Source organism: Pongo abelii, chromosome 9, assembly GCF_028885655.2.
Source record: "Pongo abelii isolate AG06213 chromosome 9, NHGRI_mPonAbe1-v2.0_pri, whole genome shotgun sequence".
NCBI classification, from domain to species: Eukaryota; Metazoa; Chordata; class Mammalia; order Primates; family Hominidae; genus Pongo; species Pongo abelii.
In genome coordinates, this window is record NC_071994.2 from 87,084,596 (window position 1) to 87,098,977 (window position 14,382).

Below are 14,382 nucleotides of genomic sequence, written 5' to 3' on the forward strand. Positions count from 1 at the left end.
TTTTTCAACAAAATGTTTATATGATCGACATTAGTATCCCATCTTACAGTTGAAGAAACAAAGGCTAAGATTGGCTAAATAACTAGCTCATGATCACACAGCTGGTAAGAGGTAGAAATAAATTCAAACCTAGGGCTATGAGACTTAAGTGGCAGGGTTACTAAAGCTAACTCTACTTGTTCACATGTAATTCCACAGCAATCATGGTCTGAATAGTCCAGAAACCTGAAATTTCTTTTCTCGTCTTTGAAACCCTGCATCGATGCACCTTTTAACCAGCCTGGGCTAAATCTTTCCTAAATAGTATTGAGGTTTCTCTCTGTTCCTGCTCTTCCTTAGCTAAGCCACAAAACCGTTTTGCTCATTTCTTCACAAGATTACCGAATCAAAACAAATTTCAGTATCTTTCCCTTGATATTTAAACAGAGGGGTAATGTCTCCACTTTTTAATTATCATAGCTTTTATTTAAACTCTCAGAAAGAAAAGTCTGCAGTTCTGGAAGACAGAATTGTGTTTATAGAAAGACTAGCCTTGCCATTTTCTTGCTATGTGACTTTGGGTATGCTAATTTGCGTTTCTAAGTTTCAGTTTTAGAGTCTGTTTAGAGGGGGCAGTAACCCTCATCTGACAGGTTTTAATAATGATTAAAATAAATAAAAATTAAGAAATTTCTAGCATGCAAAAAGCAATCATTGAGTAAATTCTTTTCTTCTGCAATTTCTTCTGGTCTTCTATGGCCCAATTATGTACTACTGCTCTTTTGACCCATTTTGATAGGTGGCCTCTTCCCCAGGAGTAGTATCTATCTATCCAAGTAGGCTCAGTAGGAATTATACATGGAAACAGGATCTCAGGGCTTTCACTACTCAGTGAAATTGCAGTGAACAAGATAGACATTTTATGTGTGTTTTTCCTCTGGAGGATATATTACCCCTTAAGTTAAGACTATATCAAAAATATTCTGCCCAGGATGTTCCCATGAGATTTGATGGCACTGACCATCCCCCCCTTACCCAGCCAAAGCCCTACACCCTGCCTCTGGCCATTTCTGTTTTACAGGTTCTGCAGATTGTGCTGCACTCCAGGGAACATGGCTTTGTTTAGCCCTGAAGGAGGGGATAATGAGGGAAGAGGTGAGAATCACCTAGTGCTGTAAAAATCAATGTTATTGACTGCTGGACAAAAGGAAAAGGAAAACAGCCTTGCTGACTGCAGTGGACTGGAAGGAAGGGAGGAAATTGGAGGTGGGCAGCAGATCTTCCTAATGAGAATAGGCAGACATCCCTGACTGAGTGATTAAAGATCAACTGTCTTGTCTAACCAAACTCTACCCTCCTTCAGCCTCTACTGCTCCAATCATTTCTGCAAAACTATCTTCTAAATTGTTTATAAGAATGAAAACAATGTTTTAGGCCTAAGGGAAAAAGTGAGTGCTATACTGGTGAAGCTTCAATTTTTCTTTAATGTATTTTGAATTTTTCTTATCTGCTATTTTCATTATCTGAATTTTTTTCTTGAAGTAGTCAACTGCTTTCCTAGAAATTTGTATTATAAAATTTTTTAGATGGAATGATTTTTTTTACTTCAAATCAAATTAAATTTAATAAATAAAAATTTAATAATTCATTATTACCCATTACATACAGACACAAATAACAGTTCTTATTAATGACTCTGGCCCTTGTACAGAATACAGTGTTTAGCCCATAAGACAGACTCAATTAATGTTCACTTTTAACAAATGAACTGGAAAAGAAATAGAATTTGGCCAGGTGCAGTGGCTCATGCCTGTAATCCCAGCTCTCAGGGAGGCAGAGGCAGGAGGATAGCTTGAGCCCAGGAGTTCGAGACCTGCCTGGGCAATATAGCGAGATCCCCTTCCACAAAAAGGAAGAAAAAAAAAAAGACAACAACAAGAAAAGATACACAATTCACATTCTGGTAAAGAAAAGCAGATATAAACATCTCCAAAACAAGGGATATACAAGTGTTACACTAGTAATGCAAAGTGTATTAAGTGTTACACTAGAAGTACAAAGTAATAAATGTATAGAAAATGAAGTTCCATCTTAGAGAAGAAACTAGATGGCAGGGTCTGGAAGGACAAGACAATTATTATGCAGAGGAAAGGAAAGGTAAATATTTTTCTGTACTGAAGCAACAGATTAAGCAAAAGCAATTAGAATGAAAAATAATTATTAATATTTTTATAATATTCTAGAATTTACAAAGTAATCCCACATGTTATATTGTTTATGCTTCATAACAACCCAATAAGGTGCAATGTTAATACTTTGTTGTTTTAAGGCATCTTTCTTGGACAGAAAAGATTATGTGGAGCTCTTTTAGTTTGTGAAATTCATATTTAATTTGTAAAGTTATAAATTCAAAAGCCTATATGTTGCTTAACTTTTAAATTTTAATTCATAATTGTACTGTTTTACTTATAAATCTATCAAGTTTTTTACAATCATCATTAAGGGAGTTTTATGACTTAATTATATCTCATTAAATATTTTAACCTGTATTTATAAATTTAATATATTAAAATTTTAAAAATATTTTATCTAAACAACAAAAAAACTTCTCAAGTATTTGAATCATTCTTTTAAATCTAATAAATATTAATAAAACAAAATGTGAGCATTTTAAGCTTTCTTACATGTTCCAATACAACTTACAAATGGTTGTTTTTAAAATATCTTTAATCTTAAAATTGCAAGTCAAAATCAATTCCTTGACATCCAAACACCAATCTGTTAAATGCTCTAATCTGGCAAATTATCTTTAAAAACACAAATATATATAAACCCAAATGTGTACAAATATCTTAACATAAAAATATTAATTAAAAAGTTTACTTTCCTCCATTATTCTGTAATTAATCTAAATCTTTTCAGGATTAGTGACCTCTGTTCACCAAAGAAACAATTAATGCAAATTTTGTGATTGGTTTCCCAAGCAATTTGGGGAGTGGTTATATTTAGATGATTACTGTTGTACATTATGTAGAGGTCTTGGCTGGGAGATATATAACTGCCGATATTGCAGTTAATTTTTCTCATCTCCTCAACTGTAAGACTAAGCATCATTTTATCATCAATATCCCAGAATTTTACAAAGGAGTTAGGTTCTAGCCCATGTTCTTGGGATCCAAAGTATACCATAAGGAAATGTTCAGCTACATAAGCCAGTTTGAGATAACCACCAAATTTAAAGCTAACCTTCACTGCTTCAGTTAACATTTCCTTGGCTTTCACAATTTTTTTATTTATTTATTTTTTTAAGACGGAGTCTCACTCTGTCGCCCAGGCTGGAGCACAGTGGCGCGATCTCGATCGCGGCTCACTGCAAGCTCCACCTCCCGGGTTCACGCCATTCTCCTGCCTCAGCCTCCCGAGTAGGTGGGCCTACAGGCACCCGCCACCACGCCTGGCTACTTTTTTGTATTTTTTGGTAGAGACGGGGTTTCACCGTGTTAGCCAGGATGGTCTCGATCTCCTGATCTCGTGATCCGCCCGCCTGGGCCTCCCAAAGTGCTGGGATTACCGGGGTGAGCCACTGCTCCCGACCTTTCCTGAAATATTTTAACATCTTCTGAATGAATCTTGCATATATCTGGGGCTTTTGTTGTCTAAAGCCTTGCTCATGATACAAGGTATATCCTTATCATTACTAATCATTTCAATTACACCATCTTGAAATTAAGCATCAGAAAAACTGATTTGCTCACCTAGAAGTATTGCAGACTACTTTGTAAACGGAGATGACGGATTTTCAACCCAGGCTTTCTACCAAACACCCCAGTTTTTCCAGATCTTCTCTATGGCGTGAGCAGTGGATGGGAAGTATAGCTGGAATTGATTCTGGCTGTGTGGACTGAATGGAAGTGACAGTAGGTCTCGCAGAAGGTAATGATGGAAAGTGACTGAGGCCATCAGGAGGATGAAAATTTTGCAGGCAGTGAGAAACACATAAGCTCTTGAACAGAGAAATGGATGGCCATTTCTTATCTGTATTTAACAAAAATAAGTCTGGTGCCAATATGGGGAGGACAAATTTGGAGAGGACAGAGGGAGATTAGGGAAGCCAGTCACAATGATCCCCGCGGCAATACAGTGAGAAAAAATGAGAGCTTCCACTGAGGAAAGGAGAGGCAGAAAGAGACAAAGTAGAAGAAATTACAGGTAGATTCTAGAGGATTTGTGGATTAATTAGCTCTCCATGGTCTCTGGAGAGTAAAAAATCAATCTAAGTGCCTGGGAGAATAGTGATAGTAAGGAAATTGTCTGGTTGGCTTCTGTTTAAAAGAATCATTAAAACCCCAGCTCAAAGCCATTATTTGGCAGGATTGGGTGTTGAGACAATGTTAGGAGACTAGCTAGAGAAACTTTTGCATGAAGTATGTATTTTTTCCCCTGTTAGAACTACAATGGCAATTATCCTTTTGAAATTCAGACTCACCATATATATTTTTTTCCCAACTGCATCTCATCTCAAAACTATTCCAAGGTTGCACTTGAAAGCTTTCTATCCTCTGCTGAAAAGTAATGGTCCAAGAAAAACAATGCTTTCAGTCCCTGCTTACCTGTATTTATTTACTTTTCAAAGAGAATAAAAAAGCTTCCCTATTATGCAGCCACTTTAAAAAGAAGCCTATGAATAACTATTAATGACATGACAATGTTCTTATGACATAGTATGAGCAAGAACACATGACAAATAATACATCTTAATCCAATAGACGTGCATTCATATACATATATATAGGAAAAAAGAATATACATTTCTATATATGAATAGCAAGGATATGAGGAAGTATACATTTTTGTCCTTTTCTGTACTTCTGTAATTTCTATAATAAACATGTATTACTTTTATAATGTTAAAAACAGTTGAAAAATATAATGTATTCTGACCCACTTAAAACTGATTCATTAGTTTACTTTTCCTAACGAGTCTGAAAAAGTGCAGTTCATAAATTAGTCAACTAAACATCCAACACAAATGCAAAGGGCTCTTTTATTTGCGCCAAGATTCAGAGGTCCATTTCAGAAGTCTCCCTTACTCCCTCTCATCCAGGCTCACTGTAAACTCCTTTGGGCCAGTTTCCTCTTCCAATGTAAGTACTCCTTGAAAAATGAATTAGACAATTTTAAAATAAATAAATGTATGTATACCTTTTTAAAGTTGTAAATCTAGTTATACCTATAGAAATAAATAACAAATAAATCTAAAAACTCAAAATAAGCCTCCCACTAGTCATCTAACTTTCGTTTTAAAAAAGGTATTCTCTTGGCTTCTTTCCAATTCTGCCTATTTTGAAAGTGCCAAAGTCTAAACAGAAAGAAAAAACAAAACCTCCAGCTGAAATTTGAGAAATATTTAAGGCCAGACCCTCCCATGGTCAAATGACTTTTTATTTTATTGTCTACTTTTCTCTTGTCAATTCTCAAGAGCTAGGTTCTCCAAGACACAGTACAATATCACTTCATCGTGGGGAGTTTTATTACCGTATTCACTGCATTAATACTAAGTGCAGATACCAGCAAATAGATTTCTTTCAACGGATGCTCATACTTCAATTTGTTATGAAGTCTTCTAAGTATAAGCACCCCAACCCTGACCCCAGATCCATGGGAGAATATAGGTTATCAGGCCCACAAGAATTCTTCTGGGTCGTGGCTAATGAAAGAAACTGTGACACACTCAAGTCAGGGGAACCTCAGTCTAATAAGCGAGAGGAATGCCCAATGAAGTCATCAAAACCAAATGGATGCAAAGCACTCCTTTCCAGGCACTGGCCTGTCCCAAGCATTGGTGCCTGAGCCTAGCATTTATTGTGGTTCCACCAGTTCCTTGCTGTGAGGCCCGGAACAAGGCTCTAAACCTCCATGGCCCAGTCCTTTCACATGTAAAAATAGGTTTAATAGAAAACTTTCTCTTGGGGTTATTGTGAAGATGAAATGAGTGATGTACACAGTGCCTGACTCATCATAAATACTAAACAAACATTAGTTATTGTTATTAAGAATATTGTGGTATGTAGGTGGGTAGGCTAAATCCCAAAGGCCAGGGAAAGGGAAGTAAGCACCGATCTATGAATTCCCAGATGAATATGCTAATCAGTAAATGAAGCAGGCTATATGGAGAAGCCCTAGTGTTGGCTTCTTAGTGTTGGCTGACTGTTGTAATTCATCATCTTTTCATTTGCATATTCCGAATTGAGGTTGTATTTTTCTTAAGTCAGGGAACATGTTACAGTGTTTTTCAAATTATGAGTTATGACCCATTCTACACCCCTTCAAAGTCAATAAAGAAGGTTAATGAAGGAATCTTTCAAGCGGGTCAATATGAATTGTATTTCCCCAATTATTTTTCTGATTATAATACATTTAATCTTGACCAACATTATAAAAAAGAAAGAAATTGTTAAAACTTGGAATGGAAAATATCACAACGCATAACTTTTGGTAAAAGTAAGTATTGCTTTTTAAAACATACTGAGTTGCAATTTTAAATTTATTTCTTGCTGCATGTTGCAATCCAGCACTTGGAAAATGTTTGGATCTATATGTTACTTAGACAACTATTAACACATAGCAGTTTCTGAACACACTTGAGAATTCCAAACATATGGTATATGACAGTGTTTTCCAAACTTGTCTTATGAATGGTTTACCTAGGGTCATTTTCAGATTCCCAGGCTGCTTTCCTAAGATTCTGATGCTGGAAACATACTATCATAATGAACATTAGAGAGGAAATTAATTAGAGATTAATTAATTAATCTTAATTTTTCATTAGAGAGGAAACTCTCCTTGTTGTGCATCTGTTCTTATTTGGTGGTAACACATCTAGTCCAAAGAGGTACTTTATCAAATATTTCCAGCTATCTGAATGGCTAACATTCATTCTTTCAGTCCATTATTTATCAAATATTTATTAATCATTTGTCATGTGCAAGGCAATGGGTACAAAAGTACATATAAAAGACACAGTTCCTGCCCTCAAGTAGCTTATAGTTGACTCATTTAAGAACTAGGGCAGCATCCCCTGAGGATCAGAAGAACTGAGACCAAAAGAAAAGGAAATCATGAACATATATGTATGACTCAAATCTTGAGTAACCTACCTTCTAAAAATGTTCAGAGGATTAAGAAGCAATAAAATGGCATGGTAATTACTTATCAAAGTATTTTTCTCTAATTAACACAGCAGAGCTGAAAACCCACACACCACACCTAAGGAGGACTCAATATCAGTGTCGAAAAAGACAAGAAGATAGATATCAAAAATTATAATTATATACAGAATTGAACAACTTGTCCCCAGTCCCACTGGCACCAATCTGATCTAAGTTTTCAACATCTTTCCCCTGGATTACTGCAGGAAATTCTACCTGGTCTCTCTGCTCCTGCCCTTGCTCCCTTAAAGTCTCTTTTCAACGTAGCAACCTGAGTGATCCTATTTAAATGTTAGCTAAATGATGTGACCCTTCTGTTCAAAACCCAGCTGGCTTCCCATCTCACTGGGAAAGTCCTACACGATCTTTTCACTGTGACATGTTCTTGACCTTTCTCTCTTCAGCCACACTGGCTTCTTAGATGTTCCTTAACATGCCAGGCAGGCTTCTAGCTCAGGGCCTTTGCACTTGCACTTTGTTACCTTTTCCAACATGTATATTTTGTTTATGTGTTTTAAGTCTTTACTCTAAGCCATATTCTCAGTGAGACCTTCACTAACCATCTTATCTAAAACTCTAAACCAACCCATCCCCCAATGCAAACTTCCAATATCCTTCCATGGTCTTTTGACTTAGCACTTATCACTATGTACTATATATTTTACTTAACTGTCTTGTTTATTTTCTACCTACCTCACTAGCAATAAGTTCTATGAGGGTAGAGATTACTGTCTGTTTTATTTTACCCTTTATTTATAACACCTAGGTCTGTGCCTGACCCATAATAGGTACTATATCAAATATTTGGTGAAGGATGAATGCAGAATAAAAAGAAAGCCTCAGGCCTGACTCTGGCCAACATGTATTAGAAAGAAGCCAAGAAAAGGAATGGCAAGGTCATGCTATGTAAGGCATATGCAATTTTATTGTTTACTTAATTCCTTACCTAATTTTAAAAAAAGATTTGAGATGTCTGTAACATATTCATTGTAGTTTTCATATCTATATTATCTATTTAGGTAGGTTGTTAAAAATGTTTCCAGTGGAACAGACCTGGTTTAGAAGGTGACTTCACTGGCACTGAATATTTGTAATATTAGGCAAGTTATTTGTGTTCCCTAAACTTTAGTTTCCTCATATATAAAATAATAATGATCAAAATGCATAAATCTTAGGTCACTGGGAAGCATTTTGAGAAAATACATTCAAACTTGTTGATGTAGTCCAGGGTTCATACTAAGAGTTTGACAAATGGTAGCTATTATTGTTATTGTTCAATGTGCTGTTTTATCCTTTACTTATTAACTCCTTGTTTAATTTTTTAAGTTTTGAGTTAATGGGCTTTGTTAGAAATTGTAAATCTAACACATTAAGTAGGCTTAGATATTATAAACCCAATATACCAAATTGGTGTCCAAATGGCTCACAACCATTTGGAGACCATACTAAAGGATTCCAGTAAGGAACTAATAGGTTATAGGTATCCTGAAAGAGATAGTTATTCAACTGGAACCCTAAGAGGTACCATCTCTGACTTGTTATGAGCCATAGGTGTTACTCGAACTGTCCACACATTGTGATTCATAATTCCAAGTCCTGCCTACAACAAATTATGTGTTTATTAAAAGCATCAATATGTAGGATGCATCGTAGGATCTAGCAAAGAGTAGGTGTCAGCAGCATAAGCAGACAGAGTTTCTGGAAGTTTCCCTTTCAATTAGTCCACTGATCATTTTTTGAATTCCTAAATATAAATAAACTGTAAGAAAAAAATTAAGAAAATAGTTTATAGTTCCTGTCTTCAAAATTCTTAAAATTTAGTTGGGGTGAGGGCAATACCCAAACATAAGCAAAATTAACTACCAGTATAAAATAATAATGCAAGTTATGATGTTAGGCAGTATAAGATGTATTGCCATAAATGATGGAGAAATTGTACTCACTAAATCAAAGGAGAGAGAAAGCACTGGAGTTAGTGTGACTGGGTTCCAGTTCTTGGAAGATAGATATAGACACCCTGTACTGCTTATTAAAGGAAGGACAGAATTTAGACAAATATGGTCAATGCAGAGAAAGGATTCCCATTACATGAAAACAATTCTAGAAAATGATCGGGGCAGAAAGGGTGGGGTGTTTGGAAAAGAGCAATTTCACTGAATAAACCTGGTGAAAATTAGCATGATAAATGTCTGAATTCTAGAGTGTTTAGGCTTCAATAAATTGTTTTAGTGTGAATTATTGACTCCCTCCAAACTAGCTCTACAACCTGGCTGAGCAGATCCGAAAGAGTATGTGACTTAGTGTCAGTGGTTTGCGATTGGCAAATCCAGTACTATTCAAACTGAAGCCTATATGACTTCAAAGGCTATCAGTTTTTTTCTTCCTTTTATTCTTTCTCTAAAAATAATTTAACCAGCATTAAGATAAATAAATAATCTGAAAAGAAGCTGAGTGAATAAAAAAGAAATCTGAGATTCACTTAATGCATTCATTTAAAGTATCTCTTGAGTACCTACTGTGTACTTAGCATTGTTCTTTGTGCTGATGATATAAAGGTGAACAAAACAACTAGAATCCAGGTTCCATAGAGCTAACATGTGAATATGCATATATGTCATTGTGATGGTTATTATGGTGGAACAGGAAATATTATACCTAAATGTGTTTCTCATTAATTATAGACAAATTTTAATGGAGCTCAATTTCTAATGTGATTCTTACTGAAGGCAACTCTGAAGCCTTACTGCTACTTGGTGGTCTTTATTTTCTCAATGATGAGTTAAATTGATTGAGTTATTACTACAGTCTAAGGACTTTTTATAGTGTTCACATGCCTTATCTAACATACTACTTATAACAGCTAAGAGCTATTATTAAACCTCTTTTACAGGTGAGAAAAAACTAAACTTTCTTAAGCTATGCAACAAATGGGGAAGACAAGTTCAAATGCAGTTCTTTTGAAATCCCAAAAATCCATGCTTTAAAACCATTCTGTTACACTCTTTTTCTTAAAAGTTATTGTATTTACGCTCAGTAAATTTTTAAAACAAAGGAGCAGAATTCTTGAATTTATGCAGTAGGCAGCAGGATTTATTCTAAAGAGTAATAAGTCAACGCTCAAGAGACTCTGCTTCTGACACACTGTGGAACAGAGTAACTAGTCATTTCCTCTCTCTACCTTAGTTTTCTTACCTGTGCTACAGGTCTAATACTTGCAATTCATATTTCAGGGATTGTGGGTTTGTGAGTGTACATGTGGGTATGTTTGTAGCAGCAATGAAAAAAGGGAAATAGTGCGATGAGGAAGATAAAGTTATTTAGAAAATTATCGTCAGTATCATTACCTTCAAAAATAGATCCATTTCCAAAGACAAAATGATACAGTCATCTGATGCAACCAGCTTCCTGTATATTTTCCCATTAAAGAGGCACTTTTCATATAATATAGACAATTTCAGATGGAAACTGAACTGTGTACGTGATGATCACATTGCTTCTTTTTAGTGAGTAGACTAAAACTAAATTGTTCTAATCATATTTTGTAAAAAGTTAAAATAAAAATCCAAGCCAATGTAATGTGAACCTTTATCAAACTCTATTTAAAACTAACAAGAAAACACAGAACATAAACAATGGCCATTGATTAGAAGTTTTCATTCATTTCATTTCCTTCTGTTGAAAGCTCTCCTTCTAGAAAATAGGTAGCAAAGTAAAACAATTTCCAAAGAGTTAAATTGTGATGACCGCTCAGTCAATTCTCACAGCATTGGTTTATCTTTCTTTTATGATTTACCCTATTATTTCACTCTTCAGCCTTGTAAGAACCCATGTTCTAACCATTTCAAACTATTTGCAGCTCTTTGAAGTGCTCTGCTTCTTAGCTCCACGCTTTTGCCACTCCCTTTACCCAGCATGCCTTCCTTACTCCAAGATGCTTGGCAGAAGTCCATTAGCTGTCAAGATTCAACTTAAAAGTGACCTCACAGAAAAACCTTTCTTGATTAGTCTGGGTAAAATTAGCCTGTGATTTTATTTGTTTGTTTTGTTTGCTTATTTCTTTCTCCTACAACAAACCCTGCATGGATGTCCATTATGGGTCAGAAATACTTCAAAGCAATTTATTTGTTTATAGTCTGTGTCTTTTTCTGACTGGAAGCTTCTTAAAAGCAAGCACTGTTTCTCTCTATCTTAGTTTCCAAGACTCTAACATAGTGCATAAATCATAGATGTCATTCAAAAAATTGTAATAGATGAATGAATAAATGGTGACCCAGGAGTCACATTCTGATGTCTGTTAATATGTGTGTGTGTGTGTGTCTACACTAGTGGTCCAGATTTAATGACTTGTTACATAAAAATATATGAAATATCTTAAAACATACCACTCCCAATAAAATTCTTTGTTATATTTTATAAAGGTCCAATTAACAAAAAAGTTTATTCTAGAATAAAAGATCGTGACATTAGTGGTCTATTGTGTGCAGAGAAAAAAAAAAGATGAAAAATGTTTCTATCCTTTGAATTTTAACCATCTTAAAGTTTTGGATAACTGTAACAAGAGTCATGTTAAATCATGTTAAAACATGAGAAAATATATGTGAGAGAGAATTCAGCAGAACCAAGTGATAAGTAGTTCTTGTAACAATACAAATAAAAGCAAACACTTTAAAAATGTAATATAATAAAATAAAACAAAAATCAAAATAGATAAAAATATTAGATGAAACTTTATTGCACCAATGTGATAAAATAATAGACCACAAATGAACTGTAAACTCTTTGGCAAAACTTGCTATCTCAGAAAGACAAGATAACCCTAAAAAATTATGAATTATCTAAGAAAGTGCAAGAGCTAATTACTGAAAAGGTAGAAGCATAATTAAAATTAAAACTGATCTACTTAAAGCAAGGTTATACATGCTGTTTGTGGCAATGCATACAGTCTCAATTTCTATCAATCAACACATAAGAAGTATATCTCAGTACAGATTAGTCAGAGTACTAGGAATTTATTATTCAAAAGTAATCTGAATTCAGTTAAGATATTGTTAGTGAAGTTTTATTACTTTGCTTATGAATTTAAATGAGAAAAATGTAAAGCTAAATTCATAAAGACAACTGTTAGTAGGTAAGAGTAAAAAGAAATTTCCCAAAGCCCATTACGAAAGGAACTTTGGACTTAAGTTTTCCTACACTTCCAAAGTTTAACAATGAAATAGCAAAAAAAAATGTTATCACTTTATCTAAATTATTTATGGAGCTTCCTCTGAATAAAGTACTTTTCTCCTTTCAAAAAGATGAGGAGGGAAAACATTTACAATTTACTGAGTTTACAAAACAATGCATGTCATACCCATACTTTGGAACAGGAGATGATAACAGAGAAAATCCAAGATGATATTTGGGCACACTTTTCATATTTTTAATTATTTTTTTCATGTTGTTTACTGTCTACATCTTATACATGGAGGAAAATTGACTACTAAAGTTCATTTTAAAAGTAGTAAAAAGCAAATTCTATAGAACTCTGCAAAATGATCCACAGAATGCTTCCAGGTTGTAGTTGTAAAAGAATTAGTCATCAAAACATAAATACTACCTGTTTGAAATTCAAATAGAAAATAAAAAGGCTTGCAAAAGAGTGAGCAGCAGGGAGTTCTTTAATAAAACTTGGAAACACAGAAAATGAAACTTTAGTACCCAGACACATTAAAACACTCCCCTAGTAAAATAAAAAGGGGAAACACTTTATATTGACTTTAAAAAAAAAAAAAAAGATTCCTATTTTAGGTAGTCTTAACTGCCTCTTAATTATTTTTTCTCAAAGGCAATCACTTTCCTTTTGGACTTCCTTCTCCAAGAAATATAAGCTTAAAATGTTAACCAAGGATGTAATTCACTTAAATTATGCAACTGGAATTCCACAGCTGGTCTGGCCGGCTCAGTGCTGAATGAACACAGTGTCAGAAAACCTTCTCAATAATAATGCCCTGTTCGTGACAAGGGGTACATCTCCCAAACTTGGGCTCAACTTCAGAGGCTCATTAGCTACAGCAAGTGAATGTCAGTGGGGTGACAACAGCGGGACAGCAGCGCCCACGCAGCTGAAGCAACCAGCCCACCCAGAGCTGACGATTTGTATAATCAGTATCACCAATTCCCAGTGAAAATCATTTGTTGATATGCACAGGATGGTCAGGTATCCCACAGATCACATCTAATGCCATTACAGTCACCAGATTTAACCCCCCGGCTCTTAAACAATTCAGCTGCAAGAACACAGGAAGCTCACAGCACTTTTTAAAAGAAAGATTAAATCATAATTCAAAGCATGCTTTATAGCTTTTTACCTTCTCTGATTTCTTGGTTCTGGCCTACCTAAATAATTTTCATCTTTTCTTCCCCCCTCTCCACCCCGCAACTATGAGCGTGAACCTGAATTACAAACAGTTAAACCTGAAGGTCACTTCACAGCAGCGTTCCAACATGCTCCCCCAGCGAGGCTGCACGGCAACAATAAAACAAAGCCTTTGCAACCACCTGTAATAATCTGCCTGCTCAGCCAGCAATCCGAAAAGTCCTGAAGCTACACAAGGTAGACATTTTCTGCAGCTGGTTTAACATGTATATTGTGCCCAGTTGCCGGCTCGCCTCCTCTTACCTTCACGTTAGTCCGGAGTGCACAGTAACATGCAAAGAACATTGCAGTAAATAAGGAGCATATGGACCGGTATTCAGCTTCTCAGCACAGCGCAAGCCCCACACACACGATCCTGGGCATGTGCTACTAAAGAGCATCCGTTCCCTCTGTCAGTTTGAAAATGCATTGATCTCTGTTTTCTCTGACTACAAAACGACATGTCTTGAAGGCACTGAGTGAGAGCTCAAAATCTCTTCATTGGCTATATATAGCATTATGCCCAGTAATTTCAATTAGATGAGAATTCAGCGTCTGAAAGTTAAGACCTCAGTTGCTTTTCCTTCTAGCATTTTAAATCACTGGATTAAAAAAAAAAAAAAAAAAAAAAAAAAGAAGGAGGGGGGAATGAGCTCACTCAGGAAGGAGGGGGGGGAAAGGTGAAGAATTGAAATTTAACCAATGAGTTACTTATATTTCTGGAGAGCCCCGGTGTTATCCTATTAAATACTTTACAATGGGATCGCATCAGGCAGACTGTAAAATGAAGAGGAAACC

At 35.4% G+C, this 14,382-nt stretch overlaps 1 protein-coding gene across 14 annotated transcripts in view; it reads right to left on the bottom strand.

The window, feature by feature from the left end:
- DLG2 (discs large MAGUK scaffold protein 2) overlaps nt 1-14,382 on the bottom strand; it is a 2,173,778-nt gene that overhangs the window by 1,450,351 nt on the left and 709,045 nt on the right. For 2 of the 14 annotated variants that reach the window (XM_024254994.3, XM_024254993.3), the window contains exon 1: nt 13,849-14,194. The exons of 11 other annotated variants lie outside the window; for them this stretch is intronic. In XM_024254994.3, coding sequence (XP_024110762.1) covers nt 13,849-13,890 — 42 coding nt within the window. In that variant the 5' untranslated portion in view covers nt 13,891-14,194. Of the gene's footprint in view, nt 1-13,848; nt 14,195-14,382 lie in introns of those variants that run through there. One more of the 14 variants, XM_054526112.2, reaches the window with a different exon arrangement.